This window comes from Boleophthalmus pectinirostris, unplaced genomic scaffold, assembly GCF_026225935.1.
Source record: "Boleophthalmus pectinirostris isolate CB_2022bp ecotype Guang Dong unplaced genomic scaffold, ASM2622593v1 HiC_scaffold_519, whole genome shotgun sequence".
Lineage (NCBI taxonomy): Eukaryota > Metazoa > Chordata > Actinopteri > Gobiiformes > Gobiidae > Boleophthalmus > Boleophthalmus pectinirostris.
Window position 1 is genome coordinate 8,761 of NW_026571413.1, and position 16,240 is coordinate 25,000.

General features: G+C 37.2%; 3 protein-coding genes across 4 annotated transcripts; all 3 read right to left on the reverse strand.

Annotated features, from left to right (window-relative positions):
* Positions 1-666: 666 nt before the first annotated feature.
* Positions 667-4,798, reverse strand: psat1 (phosphoserine aminotransferase 1). The gene is made up of 9 exons (XM_020926854.2): positions 4,603-4,798; positions 3,859-3,919; positions 3,609-3,678; positions 3,311-3,516; positions 2,647-2,819; positions 2,014-2,183; positions 1,403-1,531; positions 1,190-1,327; positions 667-1,007 (listed from the first exon to the last, which is right to left on the reverse strand). Exons 1-9 carry the CDS (start codon positions 4,657-4,659, stop codon positions 905-907), a joined length of 1,107 nt encoding a protein of 368 aa, XP_020782513.1. The 5' UTR covers positions 4,660-4,798; the 3' UTR covers positions 667-904.
* Positions 4,799-6,265: 1,467 nt separating this feature from the next.
* Positions 6,266-8,083, reverse strand: isca1 (iron-sulfur cluster assembly 1). The gene is made up of 4 exons (XM_020926963.2): positions 7,984-8,083; positions 7,345-7,398; positions 7,128-7,233; positions 6,266-7,061 (listed from the first exon to the last, which is right to left on the reverse strand). Exons 1-4 carry the CDS (start codon positions 8,062-8,064, stop codon positions 6,913-6,915), a joined length of 390 nt encoding a protein of 129 aa, XP_020782622.1. The 5' UTR covers positions 8,065-8,083; the 3' UTR covers positions 6,266-6,912.
* Positions 8,084-8,541: 458 nt separating this feature from the next.
* Positions 8,542-15,768, reverse strand: tut7 (terminal uridylyl transferase 7). 2 transcript variants are annotated; one of them, XM_055163130.1, is made up of 28 exons: positions 15,369-15,768; positions 15,117-15,259; positions 14,814-14,933; positions 14,554-14,731; positions 14,403-14,491; positions 14,286-14,337; positions 14,134-14,203; positions 13,860-13,986; positions 13,658-13,777; positions 13,357-13,488; positions 13,113-13,290; positions 12,391-13,013; positions 12,169-12,319; positions 11,990-12,076; positions 11,816-11,916; positions 11,671-11,728; positions 11,485-11,588; positions 11,304-11,393; positions 11,125-11,238; positions 10,885-10,959; positions 10,632-10,809; positions 10,489-10,536; positions 10,310-10,401; positions 10,106-10,221; positions 9,838-10,019; positions 9,686-9,756; positions 9,564-9,615; positions 8,542-9,404 (listed from the first exon to the last, which is right to left on the reverse strand). In XM_055163130.1, exons 1-28 carry the CDS (start codon positions 15,733-15,735, stop codon positions 9,349-9,351), a joined length of 3,774 nt encoding a protein of 1,257 aa, XP_055019105.1. In that variant the 5' UTR covers positions 15,736-15,768; the 3' UTR covers positions 8,542-9,348. The 2 variants fall into 2 exon arrangements, with proteins under 2 accessions (XP_055019105.1, XP_055019106.1); XM_055163131.1 differs by lacking the exons at positions 8,542-9,404; positions 9,564-9,615; positions 9,686-9,756 and having other exon boundaries at positions 9,877-10,019; positions 10,106-10,190.
* Positions 15,769-16,240: the final 472 nt, after the last annotated feature.

Consider the following 16,240-nt stretch of genomic DNA (forward strand, 5'->3'; position numbering starts at 1 on the left):
ACACTGAACTATTAAAACATTATATATCAAGATACACGAGTATGTTATTACTATAGCTTCACTGAAGACCACTTTTCCATTGTTTTTTTCCATACTGTCTCAGTTGGCAGTGTTATTGCTAGCTACTGCAACTACACACATTTACAAGGCACGAGCACGACAAAGAATCCCAATTTGTGATCTACATTTCCACCTAGTGGTTGTTGGCTGGTAATACATGTGTACTTATAATAATCGACATATAATTATCAGTCTGACTACCTGTAGCATTAGTGTGGTGGAGAGACAGATAGTTTGGTCATCTTTGTTTGGTATCACAGGTATGCCCCTGGTATACTTTAAAATGTATTTTGTAACATATTCCGAAACGTGGCTCAATCAGAATACTGCATTCTGAATACTGCAACATAGTATTAAAAACAGCTTTATATTTGTTTTAAACATTAACTGGGGAAGGAAAAATTATATACATGCACTCATTACAATAACTCTATTTTCTATGTTTCTCACTGCCATATATTTCAATCAAAGGAATACAACTATTCTGAATTCCATCAAATGAAAAAGTAACTGTACCATAATATAGTTACTTAAAATTAGTACTCAGAATATGTATATTCAGTACATGTAATCAGTTACAATGTCACATAAACTCACATCAAGCAATTATTTAGTCAACATATGTTTACTGGAATGTAATTACACATTAGGAATTGAATATGTACATTAATATTTTTCAAGACTTTGTATGAAAATGACAGACAGACTTATTTAGGACATCACCTACACCTTTAAGGAGCTTCGACGGACCCAACATGGACCTAATATTGTAGATAAAGGGCAGGATTCTGTCCATTGTACATCAAGAATGCCACTGTTTCACAGTTAAGGTCTTAAACTGTATCTACATGTGCTCCTTCAGAAACTCCTTCATGTAAGTGCCAAGCGCTTCAGTGTCCTCCAGAGTGACAGCGTTGTACAGGGACGCACGGATTCCCCCAACTGACCTATAAAATGAGATAAATAAGAAAAAAACACGACTTATACAGTCATCATATCAAAGAAGTAATTTTTATACTCTTCATTAATTTCAGATGCATCAATGTTCCTTGCCGGATAGAAAATCAGATTTTATTTTATTTTTTTCAGTTTGTTCTTAAAATTCAATTCAGATCTAATCATGTCCAACCTGTGTCCTTTGAGTGAGATCATTCCACGTTTTACTGCTCCATCAAGAAACTTCTTTTCCAAAGCCTCATCGCCTTCTTCTGTCCTCAAGCGAAATGGTATATTCATTCGGCTTCTGCAGGGCTGATCCACGGGACACCTAATAAAGATCATTTAGCTTATTTAGTTAGTTCTCTTTTTGTTTTGTTTTTTCACTTTAATCATGGCAACCTACACATAGAAACCATCTGAGTTGTTGATTATGTCGTAGATCAAGGAGGACTTCTGGTTGTTGAGGTTTTCCATGGCAATGCTGCCCCCATTGTTTTTGATCCACTCCAGAACCAGGCACATGATATAGATGCTAATGAATGAAAAGAAAGCTCTATAAAAATTCACACTAAAATATTATATTTCATGAAACAACAGTTAAGCCAAGGTCACTGCAATTAAAATGTCATAAACTGGTACAATATTTATTAGGCCAATGTGGATTTTTTTTTCCCGACGATACAAATATCTGATATGTGTCTTGTTGGTGTTGTGGATAACTGATATTTGCCATATATATAAATATATGGCAAATATCAATATAAATGTTTCAATATCCACAAATTGGTTTTGTAATCAAATTCATAACTAATTTCTGTAGCCCCAGTGATCTTCTATTTAAATTAGAAATGTGCTAAATGTATTGCTAAACTTTACCAATACACATTATGACTAATCAGTGCCCTATATATAATCACCCACCCTTAGCACAAACTATAATATTTTTGGCTTTTTTTTTTTTTTTCTTATTTGTGGAATTATATTTATACAACAGAACAAGGAGATTTCTGTTACCTGAAACATGGTGGTGTGTTGTACAGGGAATTATTTTCTGCCTGCACTTTATAATCCAGAACAATCGGACACTCTTTTAGGGCATGGCCTAACAAGTCCTCTCTCACGATTACCACAGTCACTCCAGCACAGCCCACATTTTTCTGAGCACCGGCAAAGATCAAACCAAACTGCAGAAGCAAACAGACAGTGAGTCACGACTAAAAAAGTGAACAGTATTTGAAAAGGGCGATGTATTTTAAACTAATCTCTCTTTATATTTACATTACATTGAGTGTACAAGTAGACCTGGCATGATAACAAATTTTGAAGGGCAATATGTCACTACAGGGAAATATCACAATAAATGATAAGATTGGATCTACTTTATGCTACAGACACAATAACAATAAAGCAGGTGAATTTTTAAATGTACAATATCATCAAAATACATTCTGAACCGATTTTATCTGTACTTTTAATCGCCATTATTCCCTCCAACAATCCTTGTTGTGATTCAGATTGCATGTATTGTGTAATATGTACTGATGAATTTACTTGTATTTAATAATAAAGCTCCACTTAATCTTGATAACCTTGTTGGGGTTTGTGTGTTTTTGCTTAACAAACATGATATTTCCTTCCATAACTGACCTTTGACACGTCCACTGGTCTGGACAGGAAGTTAGAGGACATGTCGCTCACAAGAATGACCCCATTTGTTTCTGGGATGAAGTTGTACTCCACTCCGTGCACCGTCTCATTGCAGCAGTAATAAACATAGGACGCTGAAGGGTTCAGAGTCCAGCTGCTCGGGTCTGGGATTTCTGTGGACATGGAGGGTACCATTTTTTTTTATATCATCGCTTTTATACTTGACATTAAGTTATTTAGTCTATGGAGGCTGTGGCAAACATTTTTCTAATATGTGGCAAACATTTTCAAATGTTCCAATCCATTTGGTATTTTAATTGATATAATTAGATGCTGATGTTGATTCAGTGTGTTGTCTGGAAAGAGAAAACCTTTTTTACCATGATCACTGGCATGACACTTACATGATGTAAGCTCAGTTAGAAAGTGTTAAGTATTCATTTATTGATCTAAATAATTAAGAATAAACATTTTGTCAGGCTGTGACCTAGTTACGCTAACCCTACAGTGAACAGCTTCTGACAGCACTAGTCTGACTCGCCCATGTGGAAGGCTCTGAATGCCTGTCTTTTTACGGGGGGGTGGCCCCTTTGTGTTTTATGTAACCCACAAACTGGATGCCAAAGCCCACAGAAGCTTCATGTGCAGAAAATGGTGTACTCACTTGTGTAGCTGTCAAGCTTTGGGTGGACAATGTTCACTTTGCCATACTTCTCTGCTTCTTTTGCAGCTTTAGCTGACCATGTGCCAGTCACAAGGTAATCAGCACATCTGTCTTCTTTTAGGCCAATGAGATTAAGAGGCACAGCGCTGAACTGACCCGACCCACCCCCCTGCAAAAACATCACTTTATAGTTGTCTGGGATATTTCTGTGGAGGTAAAGACAAATAGTATTGTGGAAATAAATAAAAGAAAACTGTAATTTATCCAAAATGTGTGTTTACCGCAAATAATAACTCACAGCAGTTCTCGCATCAGATTCTCTGTTTTGTTCATGATTTTGCTGAAGTCTGCAGATCGGTGACTCATCTCTGCAATGAAAAAAAGCGGTTTATATTTCTTAAATTACCTGAGATTTAGTGTAGCATTATGTGAGAACTTAGAAGATCATTATTACGTAACTATACTAGCAGAACCAGTATGGGTCTGTAATGTTCTCAGAAGAACTAGAAGAGTTTTGAAGAAACATGCTAAATGTAGAGATTACTTACCCAAAACACTAATTCCTTGGCTGTTGTAGCTCAGTAGCTCCTTTTGTGCTTGAAGCAGAACCTACAAGAAATAATAATGACATTTATTTGACTGTCCAGCAGCTATTAGCAGTTTTAAACTAATGTCTCACATATTAAAAAAAGGCCCCGAGTGCCACCATTAAAATTGCATCATACCAGAACCATAGTTTGGGAAAAATTAAATTATGCAAGCTCAAACAAACTATGCAAATACTTTAATTTGAGCCTAGCTAACTCTTTGACGTGATTTCTTTACAAACTAAGCCATTTTCTGCCATCTAGTGGGTGCTTTTGTAATTGAACACATTCCCACTTGAATGAATGAGGCTGATGCAACTCAACACTGTCTTTTCAACCACCTGGAGCTGTGCCAGCATCACAGTCCATGGTGATTTGAACCTGGTGACATATGTTTGCGTATGCATAAATAAAATGAATAATATCACCAACATAGTGCAAAATAATGCGAATCCCATGCCACAAAACTACACTCTCTAAGGCTAATAAATCAAGTTCCATTAGCAGACGCCTTTTCACACTAAACATGAACATGCAACGTGCATTTCTACAAATCTCAAGACTGCAACCATCGCAGCTGCAACAGTAAATGAGAATACGGTTGATTGTTTTTTTTTCTCTAATGCACAAACTGGACAGGGATGGCTAATATTCAACCCATATGGTTCTGATGCGATAGCTAAAGCATACAGTCATCGTACGTACTGATTGAGGAAGTTTTGCAGGTCCAGCGCCGAAGTTGATGGTTGGTTTCTGCTCCATGATAAAAAAATAAAAATTACGTATATTTCCAAGGTTTGATAAGTGATGCTGCTTGTGCTCGTGCAGTGTATGAGCCAGTGGACAGATTCTCTTTCGAGTAACCTCCTCCTCTCTCTTCGGCGTGGGGGCGTGAATGGTGCGTGCGAAGTGACGCGTTCAGGTACGTATTGTTAGAAAGCCCCACTATGAGCAAATCTCGATCTGCAAAGATGTTCATGCACTCTCTATTTATCTATTGAAAGACATGTAGCGCATCAAAGCACATCTGGGATATTTACACGGTGTATTTGGCCATAAAGGTATTTTAAACGGGGGTGGCAGCTACTTCCCTACCCTCATTTTAACGCAGCATTAGTTCCGGGATATTTGGCTTAGTTTTAAATTGGTTGCAGTCACATGTTTTGTTGGATCTGTCTGGCTCTATCTGAGTAGGGTAAAATGCACATAAGTTGTTGTCTTCAGGGCTTTCAACTTTTTTGACATGAGATAAGAGACTTAATCTTTTAATATGACTGTAGTGTAATGTTATATGGCACTGAATCAATCATTCTATGACCTGATTGCATTGTGGATTATTTATTCTCTAATGATTGGTTTTAGAGTGCCCATGTGGTTACAGTGATAGACACTAACACAAAGCTCTACATTTCTTTGGAGTACCTAGATAAGGTTTCCTCTGAAGGTCAACCAAGTCCTCAACAAACCAGTCAGTGGTTGGTCCTAAAGAACATATGGTATAAATGAGTCATCCTATTTAGTATAAAATAGGATACATTGCTTACTTGAAAACACATTTCTGAGCTCACCTGTGTTTCCGACTAACTGTGATGTTTGTGGTTTCCATATCACTTCATCAAGACCTAGAACATGTACTGTCTGATGTTCTTTAGTGTGATCCCTAATTACAGACACATTGCTCCTAGACATGGCAGGACATTTCTGGTATTGAAGAAAGACTGCATTTGTGTGGGGTTCCTTCTGCCTTAGAGGTAGTGAGTCCACAGACTTTCACTCAAGTGGTCTGGTCTCTCCAAACACTGATTTACCAACCCACTAAAGCACTCAGGGAGGACTGCTCTGCAGCTTACAGTAAATTTTGGGTATGAACTACATTGTATGTTCATAGAATTAGCTGAGAATAGGTATGAATGCTTTTTGCAGGTATTTTTGGTACGCAGTGGAGAGTCTCCACTGGAGACTCATTCTTAGCCAGAATTTTCAGCAAGACTGAAACCTGCAAATATTTGAAAGTAGTTGGTTTGTAGCAATACCAGTTACATTTCTTCATCATACACCAGTAACATCACAGTACATCCATGGAATAACAGTTTGAATTACAACTATTAGAAAACCTTTGACTTATTTCACATAAATTTACCTTCAGTTCAAAAGACTCTCTGCTCTTATGATCTCCATTCATGTATAGCTGCTCAGTTGACAATATGCTTTGACAATAGGACTAAATAAAATGTTAATACATGTTTTTTATCCAGTCAGATGAGCAAAAAGCACAAATGACATGCTGTAAACTAATCAGTGTCCCATTTCAAATAAAATCACATTATAGTTTAAATGTGACTTGAACACAATTCACACACAATAAAAATAACCCAACATTGTTATTTATTAGTAGGCTCATTTATATGTATACAGGCATATTGCACAGTTGGTGAACCCCAGTACACATTAAATACCATACAAATGCAATGTTGAGAAAAGCAAAAAAAAAAAAACTGTTCTCTGCAAGAGGCTTACATGTTTTTGTGCGTGATTTTGTGCGTTCAATGTGTGGTTCAACGTTAAATATTTACATCTATTGATAAATAAATACTCATATCATTTCTAGACTATACACACTGGTAAAGCAAATCCAAGAAACCTATGTCTGCATACTGTTGGCAAAAGGTTTGATGTTTTTCTGTGAGTTTTAATAAAAATGTATTGAATCCTCTGTGACACCATTTTTTAATGTCTGTATAACTTGTATATGTGTAAATGGATATAATATAGCCTCCTAGTATGAGACAGCTGTGGTCCATTGAAGATTTTGCAAATCCAGGAATTTAAAAAATGTCAAAAAAAAAGAGAGGTTTGCATCTGAGTGGTTAAAAAATCTTGACATTGCTGCATCTGAGAAACAGTAGCAGAAACTTAGGCACATCCAAGTCTTATAAATTTCCTCACAGCAGTCAGCAGTCTTTAAATGTGACAAGCATGGAAGGAAAGGGCTTGGGCAGGAAATACTGACTGCGATCATATGTTAAAGCTCTCTCCACAGCCACATGTGCCCTTTATGTTTGGATTGTTGAAGACAAATTCACTAGAGAGCTTAGTTTCCACAAAATCCATCTCAGTTCCCAGAAGTGTCAACTGAGCCTTTTTTTCTATAAAAACCCGAACACCTACAAGAAAGAGCCAAGATAATTAGACATATCTTATTTGTTTTTGATTGATAATGAATAGCTTACCGTCCTGGAGTACCTCCTCGTCAGATTTCTCCTTGTCCTTGGTGTATTCAAGAGTGTAGGTGAGACCATTGCAACCACGTGTTCTCACTCCCACTTTTAAACCAATCTGAAATAATCAATGACATAATTCTTACATATAGGTAATCAAAATTGTGTTTTAATTCCGTTATATTCATAAGTATATGAATATACTAATTAATTTACAACCTTTACTTACATATTCCGGTTTGTTCTGCAACAACAACCTGATCTTGTTCACAGCTGCAGGAGTCTAAGGGAAAAATACGTCATATTATTGTACAGTAAAATAAGTATTAACAAATTATGTCATAGTCATTTTATCAACAGAAAATATGCCACACGGCCTAAAGCATGTTTACGTACTCACAAACAGGATGACTTGAAAGTTTTAAATGTTCTCCGGTGTAACATAGAATCATCATCATCGTCGCAAAGTGCACAAAGTTGATTAGCTTTGGGACTAGACTTCATTAGAACCATAGACTGTGCTGTTGTAGTATTTTGGAACTAAGCTATATATATGCAGCACTAAGCCGTGTAAACATCGCTGATGCAAAAGGCGAAACAGGGATAAGTGTCATCCACCCCTAACAGATGTCACACAGTAAACGCGATAAGAGCTACGGTCAGGCCCCAAAACGTACGCGCATTTGCAAGAGATGTGGTACGCGAAATGAAGTTTTATTTTGTCACGACATTGGGCGTTAAGTAACATTAGCAAGCTAACTAGCCTCGGAATGTACATTCAGCTAAACATATCTGGAGGTCCATTTCTTAGCCTAATATAATTTCCCCATGATCAATGTTTAGACAAGTCTAATGCATTGTGTCTTACCAGAGTCAGAGCAGCTCTAGTTGGCAGGATCTTTCTTTTGCTGACCGCTCGGACGGTCGCTCGCACCATGGACGCGGACATGTTGACTCCTAAACCATAACAATCTATTACGCAAGCGCGTGATACACAGAGGGTCCCGCCTACTGTGAGCACCCCGACGAACGATTGGTCAAAATAATGATTGACTGCCAATGCAACCATACATATTGAGCGGTACATGTACCATATAACATGCATTGACATAGATATTGAAGTTAAATATCTCTAAACCAAGAAAAAATAAATAAAATAACAAAATAATAATAATAACAAAATAATAATATTATTATTATAATCATCATCAAGCCAAACATTATTTAAATATAAAATTATATAAAAGTAACACACTCAAATGGGTTTGTGATTTGCATTTATTTGATTTCAACACAAAACTAAACTTTTGCTCAGAAATAAGAAAAAAAAAAAAAAACTTTTAAGATGATCACATTAAAGGGTTTAAAATAATTCTAAAATCAAATCAAAACATTTGCATAAAATCTTGACATTTAGCCAGAAGACTTTTTTTTTTCTTTTTTTTTATTTTTTTTTATTTTTTTTTAAGAAAATCAACCAGGTCTTTCAGACACAAGCAGCAACAAAATTCAAGAGCATGAACCCTGAAAGTGCAGCTATAATTCTGTGACAAAGCAGAAACATTAATAATAAATACTTTTTTCATTAACTGAGATCTCCTCTAGTTTAAACACACATTAACTTGCACTAGACTAGGTCATCCCAAACATGTAACTACTTAAGTAGCCAGATTACTCTTCTACAACACATTTGGAGACAGTTGATGGCACTTTAAAAAAAAAAAAAAAAAAAAAAAAAAAAAAAGGTAAAATTAAATTAAAAACTACATAAAAGTCATCACTGAAGGTCTATAAAGCTAGTAGCTACTAGACAGATGAGGTCAGTGCCAATGAAGTAAAACAATTGTAAAATAAAGTAAACAAATGTTTTGCCATTTCTAAAATACCCCGTCACTCAAAGATGAACAAAATCCATTACCCTGTCAGAAAATCCTTTATATAGAAGCCACTTAATCATATGTTACAAATTTGAGAAATAAAACGGAATAAATAAAGGATTAACTGGCAGTGTATTTAAAAAGTACATTGGGTGAATTTATAATGGCTTGTTAAAAAAAATAAAAAATAAAAATAAAAAGCTCATTAGATGAGTATTTTAGGGGAAAAAACACGAATAAAAGGCCCTACTTGGCTTCAAGTCAAGGAGTCCTGGCTTTGGCTTTTAAAGGGCTTCTGAGCCTGAAGGTGGAGCAAGTGATATGTGCAGCAACAGTCTCAGAGAGCTACATCTTAATTACTCCTGATTCTTCTTGGGACCAAACTGACCCATATTTCGACAGGCTAAACTACCTGAAAGCCCAAACAACAGTTTAAGTTATTGCTCTTACTGAAGATCTTAAGAGAATTCAGAGAAAGGTTTAAATTCTATCTAGTAAAATTGATAAGCTTTGGACACAATTACTAGCAATAATATATTAGTGAAAGAGGTCAAAACTAAATAAAATTTACCTGCATGGGGACTTAAAATTAGTCGTTTATTCTCTTCTTTCACTGGGTTACTCTGAGAAATAAAAAACAATTTTGTGTTAAATTGTAAAAACACATAATATATAACTGGAATTATGACCTACAGGTTTATCCCTTCCTCTCCGTGTTCCCAAATGTCCAGAAGGTGATTGAAAGGCGTCCAGCCTCATATTCCCTAGCCAATGAGAAAGCCCATCTTTGCCAATATGTCATACTTTATATTATAAACTTTTCAGAAAGATGAAATGAGTAATACCTGCAGGACCTCTGTACAGATGACAGTCCTTTTTCATGTGCGAGTTAGAGCCACAAAGGAAGCAGCAGCGAGGTTCCAGAGGGTCTCTTTTTCTCCACTGCTCACTCGGATTTTTCACTTGATCCAGAGTGTCGTCTCGCTGAGCATCAGCCCCTCTTTCAGAATCTTGTCTGTGACGCGACCTGACAATAAATTAGGTTATGATTTTGGAATGACCATAGAAAGTAGAAAATTAAACAAAACCATGTCAAAAGATGCAATAACTTACTTCCTCCGCATTGGACAGTCTTTCATGAAGTGTCCAATCTTCCCACAGATTCTGCAACATCGATCATTAGGAGCCACCTCACCTTCTGTGAGCACGTCAGGGTCAAAAAAATATTCCTAGAACAAGTTGTATGCTTACCATTTGTAAAAAAAAATGGTGTATATGTTTATACTATTTATATGTTGCCAATGTCTCATTACCAACCATTGTAGAAGGGTATTGAACAGGAATGGTCGAGACAGGAGTACCAAACACTTTTCTGCTGTTAATGAAAGCCTTCATGATGAAGTTGATCACTGTTAACATTTGGTGAGTGTTAAAAGACAGCATAGAAATGCATACAATAGATGTGTGTGTAGGTGATAGTTGGAATTCATACACACTTTTTCTAGAGAGTCCAGCACCCAAATTATGATTCAGGTCAAATGGATCTGTTTACAAAAAAAAAAGGGGAGTTTAATGTATATCAAATATAAGTGAATCTATAGGATCAAATGACCAGTGTCATGTTAAATCTATGAATGACCTTCAATAGCAATTAATTTAGATGTCCATTGTTTATTGAAGGTAGTGAGGCGAGCATGCTGTCGAATGCAGACAACATGTTCTCTGAAATCAAAGTCCTCTGTGTAGAACTGAAGCAAACCCAGCCACAGCTCACCCACACTCTCCCTGTTCTTTCCATAGTGTGGCCAGCGACTTGGCTGCAGACAGGAGCATTTGTTATCCTTAATGAGTCATGAGTCATATGGTCAAAACAGTGACATCCATTAACTCACCAATGCGTCCAGATCGTCAAAAAAGTACACATTCCACCCATCTACAAGTTTTTCTGGCTTCTTCCCATCATACATCTATAAAAACAAACACTCATTTAGTCATTTAACTGAGCTAAACCAACCAGTTGACCAGGGATGGTTTTTGAACCAGTCCAAATTATAACAAAAGAACAGCTGCCACATCTTTCAGCAGGCCAAACTAGCAGAAATTAGTATTCTGTATACTGTTTGATAAATTACCTCTTGCAGGACAGGGATTACAGGTGGATTTCTCTGTTGCAGATAGAACAGCACCATGAGGGTGTATGCATATGAAGAGAGGCTGCCGCGTGACGCATCGCCAATATCGCACATCTGTAAGAAGGGGGTTAGATTTTGATTTGACCTTCAGAGTCACCTTCTAAATTAAGAATACTTACTTTGGCAAAAACCTTCATGACATAACAGAGAATCTTCACTCTAGTGTCAATAGCTGCATATGATGCCAGCAAGTGAGTGTTGTGAAGGGCCTTCAAAGAAAAATGGTTTAAGCACAAACATTAACTAAATGCAATAATTTCAATGAGTAGGATTAATCACGTGCTGTCCTGTCTATCCTACCAGTGTGTTGTATAAACTGATGTCTCCCTCTAGACCAGTTTGAACATGGTAAAACTTTACTATGGGAACCTTCGCAGTAGTGATGGGTAGAATGTTTTTAAGACCTAGATAGCAGATAGGTGTCAGAAATTTGGAAAGAATTTCTAACTTTGTATAAATGAGGCTTAATAGCCATTGAACCCCAACCTGAGTGTTTCTTCAACAGCTTTGCAAGGCTCTCAATTATACTGATGCAGGCATCATCCTGTACAAAGAATAAGACAGAACATTGTCAATTAGTCTTAAGCGCAACACAATGTCATCATATTTGCAACAGAGAAAGAGCAACAACCTCTATAGTGTCCCGACCCTCCAGCATCATGCAGATGTCCAAGTCACTCTGTCGAAAACCGAAGCCATTTTTTGACGATCCAAACAGTTGTAACTTTGTGTCTGCAAGACACCAAGTAAATATTTACTGTACTTCATTTTTTTAATCCTTTTTTTTGCACATTTGGCCAAATACCGGGAAAGTGACGCCTAACAAAAGTTTGTAGATCCTGGAGAATGTGATCTCTAACTCTCTCCTCTAGTTCACCTGGAGCAAAGTCAGCTGTAGAGGAGGAAAAAATAAAAATAAAAATATACACAAATTAGACATTAAAGCACCACTGAGCCTCATCTTCAACATAAATGCATACTTACTGTAGCACTGCTCACAAACTTTGTCAAGTACCCTCAGAAAGTCTGGCGTCATTGGGGGCAATGGGTCAAGTTCTACCTTCTTGAAATCTTCAGGACAGTCTTTCTTGAGATGGCCGTCACGTTTGCACAAGGCACACACAACAATGTGGGACTAAGGAGGATCCACAGACAATTAATAATTTACAAGTTTAAAATCCTGACAGAAATCCTTCAGAACCTTACTTTGCCTCTAGTGAAAGCTTGTTTAGTGAACCTGTAGGACAGACTCCCATGTTTTTCACCTTCTGGTTTATCCAATGTTATAGAATCCTCTTGGGGTTCTTCTACTTTGTCTACTTTGTCCATGAAACCTGATGTGTACAGATCAGGCCCCTCATCTTCTGATAAAAGCTCCTCCCCAGAGATTTCATCCAGTGGAAACAGCTCCTCATCTTCTGTGGTTAAACTGTCCATGTGCCGTCTAAGCTGTGTGTCCACCTCTTCAAGCTCTCCACCCTCCTCTTCCTCCTCTTCAGAAAGACTGCCTTTTCTCAGGTCTGCTTTTTCAGTGTCTTTTTCAGATTCACTGTCTTCAAGCTCTTCTTCAATAATGCAATCAGAGTCATCTGGAGCAGTTTCTTCATTTTTTGATTGGTTTAAGGATTGAGGCTCAATAATGATCTTATTTGCATCAGGCAGATCAAACTCATCTTTACCACGATTGCGTTTTAACTTGTGACCCAAAGTTGGTGTGTTGGGTGCAAGTGCAAAGTACTTGTATGTAGTCTTGAGGCAGTGGATAATGTAGTCATGAACTTGCTGGCTGTTAACTGAGCGGGCCACATTCCTTTTTACTGCAAATGGATCTAGATTTCAAAAAAAAAAAAAAAAAAAAAAATCATAATATTTTCTGTTATATAACCAAGCAGACAACATCTAAAAGTAAGAGACTATAAACGTTATACCTTCTACAGCAATACGTTTTTTTGGCCAGTCTTTCATCTCTCTGGAGAGCACTGCACGAGTACGCACACTAATTACATAATCCTCAATTTTAAACTCCAGAGAATAGAAACGAAGCATCTCCACCCATAGAAGGCCAACTTCCACAGGAGGGTGAGGGTGCTGAAGCCCCAGAGGAACCTGTTGAGAAAACATGTGCATAAAGTGTTGTGTTCAATGAGCCAAATGTTTTACATTTACTCTTACCTTCCCATTTGGACTGGATCTGTCTAAAGATTCTTTAGAAGAGGAAGGAGAATAAACCCAGTGTATATGCCCATCATCATCTACATGTGTGAGACTGAAGTCTTTCAGCCTGCTAAGTGAGAACACCTTAATCTGCAGAATGTTTAAAAGCACACACAGTAAAGAATAGTTAAATTTTCTGATATTTCTGATATTTTCTTACTTCACTTCAATAAACGTAAAACCACAACATCTGAATGTATGTATCAGAAGAAAGAAAGAAGAAGAAACTTCAAACATCCCCACATAAGGTTAAGGTTACCTCTTGGTTTAGGTAAGTCGGCAGGAGAGCCTGTTTACGCTGCTGTAAAAAGTAGACAACCATAAGGGCAAATGCATAAGACGGAAGTCCTCCCTCTTCTGGACGGTCAATCTGACAAATCTAATCAAACAAAGCAACGCAACACATAACATCAACTCAAATAAAGCAGCATAACTTGGCATTTCATGAAGCAATGGATTACCTGGGCCCAGCGTCGGAGGCCCAAAACAAGGGGGAGGAGGAGGGGCTCCTGGTGCACGAGAGCCGACAGGTATGAGGTAGTCTGAAAAGCATTTTCATTTCCTGCACTCACTTTGCAGATGAGACCACTGTGAAAGTAAAAAAAATATATATATACTTTAAATTTTTTTCTGTATTTTTTACAAAAAAAAAAATAAAGCATTATACAACAAAATATAACAAATATATAAAAATCCAGAAAATAAGGTCTTGGTCCCTAGATGTACATTTCTTACCTGTTTTTCTCTTTGCAAACAACAACAGGAACCCTGGCATGAAAGTCTGCCTCCAAATCATCATAGAGTGCTGAGAGTAAAGACATTTTGAAATACTTTAAAACCAAATCACATGAATTTACATTAAAATAGAAGAAAACACAAACACTTACGGCTAACAGAAAGACATTCTTTAACCAAGGACAAAACATTTGGCTGAGTCATCTGTGGAAAAAAAGGTTAGATTGAAAAGTCATGTCTCAAAAATGTCCAATGCAACTGAGCAGTACCTCTGGCGGAAACTGAATGTCAATGTTGACATCAGATTTTTTGAAACCAAATTTAGTGCAAGATGATCCATACAGCCTCAAGGTAATTCCTAAAAAGAAAATATACAGTGTAAACATGTTTAGTGAAAGTCACAATGCATATGCAACTTACCAGGCATAACACAAAGGAGAAGATCTTGCATGATAGAAACAGCTTGCTGTCTTGCCTCCACATCTTTGTCAGTCATTCCATGTTCACGAACCACATCCTCTAGAGCAGCGTTTATCGCACTGACCTGCTCTACACTGGGAGGTGAAATTACTGTTAACAATTCCTGCTCTTGTCGTTCCTACAGACAATATAGAAGCCATTAGTGTTGCACATTGGAATTATCAGCAATTCTGTGCTTTTAAATTATACACAATATGTACCTTAGATCTTTTCTTGTGACGTCTGTCCTTGAAAATATGCTTATAGGCATCTGCGACAGAGTCCAAATAAATGTCACATAAAGAACACGTGTAAACTGCATTGGGATGGCTGTTGGGAGGCTGAAAAAAAATCCAGGAAAAAAAAATAGCAAAAGAGAAATACACGTCACAACACTTAAAAAAAAAAAATATTAATGAATTGGGAAATCAACTTTTACAACCTTTACTTCATTCATATATTTTGAACACAAAGTCCGCAGCACTTACAGTTTTCAAATGAGCATTTCACAAAAGCATTCATACCTTTCTCAAAGGGTTTATCCCATCCCGTTGAAGACGTCTTTCTGCCTGCCGAATGCTGCGGTCTGCTTTGGTGGATGGTCTTTCATTTACAGCTTCACCGTTATTTTCAGAAGGTGTGTTCCTGTTTCGATTTCTTCTTTTTCCTTTGAGAAATAAATTTACTTGAGATTAGCCTATGCTTTTTGTACAGAGTCATTTAGCCTACTACTCTGGCTAAATGGCACCAAAGTATAAATCTACAGTAGGGTCTACCTGATTTGTGAGTGTTCCCATCAGTAGCTTCTGTATCTTCTCTTGGACTTTCTGAAAGAGGTCTTGTCCTCCAGTTTTGTGGCTCAAAGCGTTCCTTTTTGTGATTTGCTTGACTTCCTCCACTGGTGTCAGGACTAGAAGCCCATCTTAAGTCATCCCTCAGTGATGGACTGTGCCCACCTCGGAAACCTCCGGGGGACGAGCCCTGGAAGTTCTGCCTCCCCCTTTTCGAAGTGCCTCTGAACTCACTCTGGTTGTTCCTTCCTTGGTGTCCGCCCTCAGGTCTGAAGTTCTGTCCTCTGGCCTGGTCATAGGTCCTGTCCCATCCACCCTGCCAATTTTGGTGAGGTCTGCCTGGATTGTCCATGTTTTACCTGAACTTAAAGAAGACAACCCCATCATTGATCAAAATACTAAATAAAGGAACACACTGATGCCACTGCAAAACGGGCTTTGCACTATAGCAAAAAGGAGCATTTTCTCTTTCATTTTTTAACTTTTTTGCTGATAATCACAAGTACAGAGCAATGAACAGAGATGGGGGTAGGTAAAAGCTGAATTTTCTAAGCTCCCAAGTTTCAAATGCAGGACAATGTTACTTAAAAAGGTATAAATGAAAAATGCATATGTTAATAAGTGAAAAGAATTATGATATAAATGAATGAATGAATAAATATGATAACATAGCTAGTTGAAAGCTTTTGCATAGCACAGGTCTTCTTTAAAAAATTCCAGTGAGGAAATATAGTGATAGATTTCAGAAAGTGACCAGACACTCATGTCATATTAAATGACTTTCCATCATTTATTTTTTGCATTTTAACGACAGCATGTAATCTGTTTGGAAACAGTTACGTTATGGAGATAAAACT

Excerpts from the sequence above, each read along its gene's own strand:
- tut7 (XM_055163130.1), bottom strand. The coding sequence starts at position 15,735 with ATGGACAATCCAGGCAGACCTCACCAAAATTGGCAGGGTGGATGGGAC. Across the intron at positions 13,987-14,133 it reads GTTTGCAAAGAGAAAAACAG|TGGTCTCATCTGCAAAGTGA; the intron begins GTAAGAAATGTA and ends TTACTTTCACAG. Across the intron at positions 11,589-11,670 it reads GCTGTTGAAGAAACACTCAG|GTCTTAAAAACATTCTACCC; the intron begins GTTGGGGTTCAA and ends TCTGCTATCTAG.
- psat1 (XM_020926854.2), bottom strand. The coding sequence starts at position 4,659 with ATGGAGCAGAAACCAACCATCAACTTCGGCGCTGGACCTGCAAAACTT. Across the intron at positions 3,920-4,602 it reads CTGCAAAACTTCCTCAATCA|GTTCTGCTTCAAGCACAAAA; the intron begins GTACGTACGATG and ends TATTTCTTGTAG. Across the intron at positions 2,820-3,310 it reads AAAGCTTGACAGCTACACAA|AAATCCCAGACCCGAGCAGC; the intron begins GTGAGTACACCA and ends CCATGTCCACAG.
- isca1 (XM_020926963.2), bottom strand. The coding sequence starts at position 8,064 with ATGTCCGCGTCCATGGTGCGAGCGACCGTCCGAGCGGTCAGCAAAAGA. Across the intron at positions 7,399-7,983 it reads CTAGAGCTGCTCTGACTCTG|ACTCCTGCAGCTGTGAACAA; the intron begins GTAAGACACAAT and ends TTTTTCCCTTAG. Across the intron at positions 7,062-7,127 it reads CGAGGAGGTACTCCAGGACG|GTGTTCGGGTTTTTATAGAA; the intron begins GTAAGCTATTCA and ends TCTTTCTTGTAG.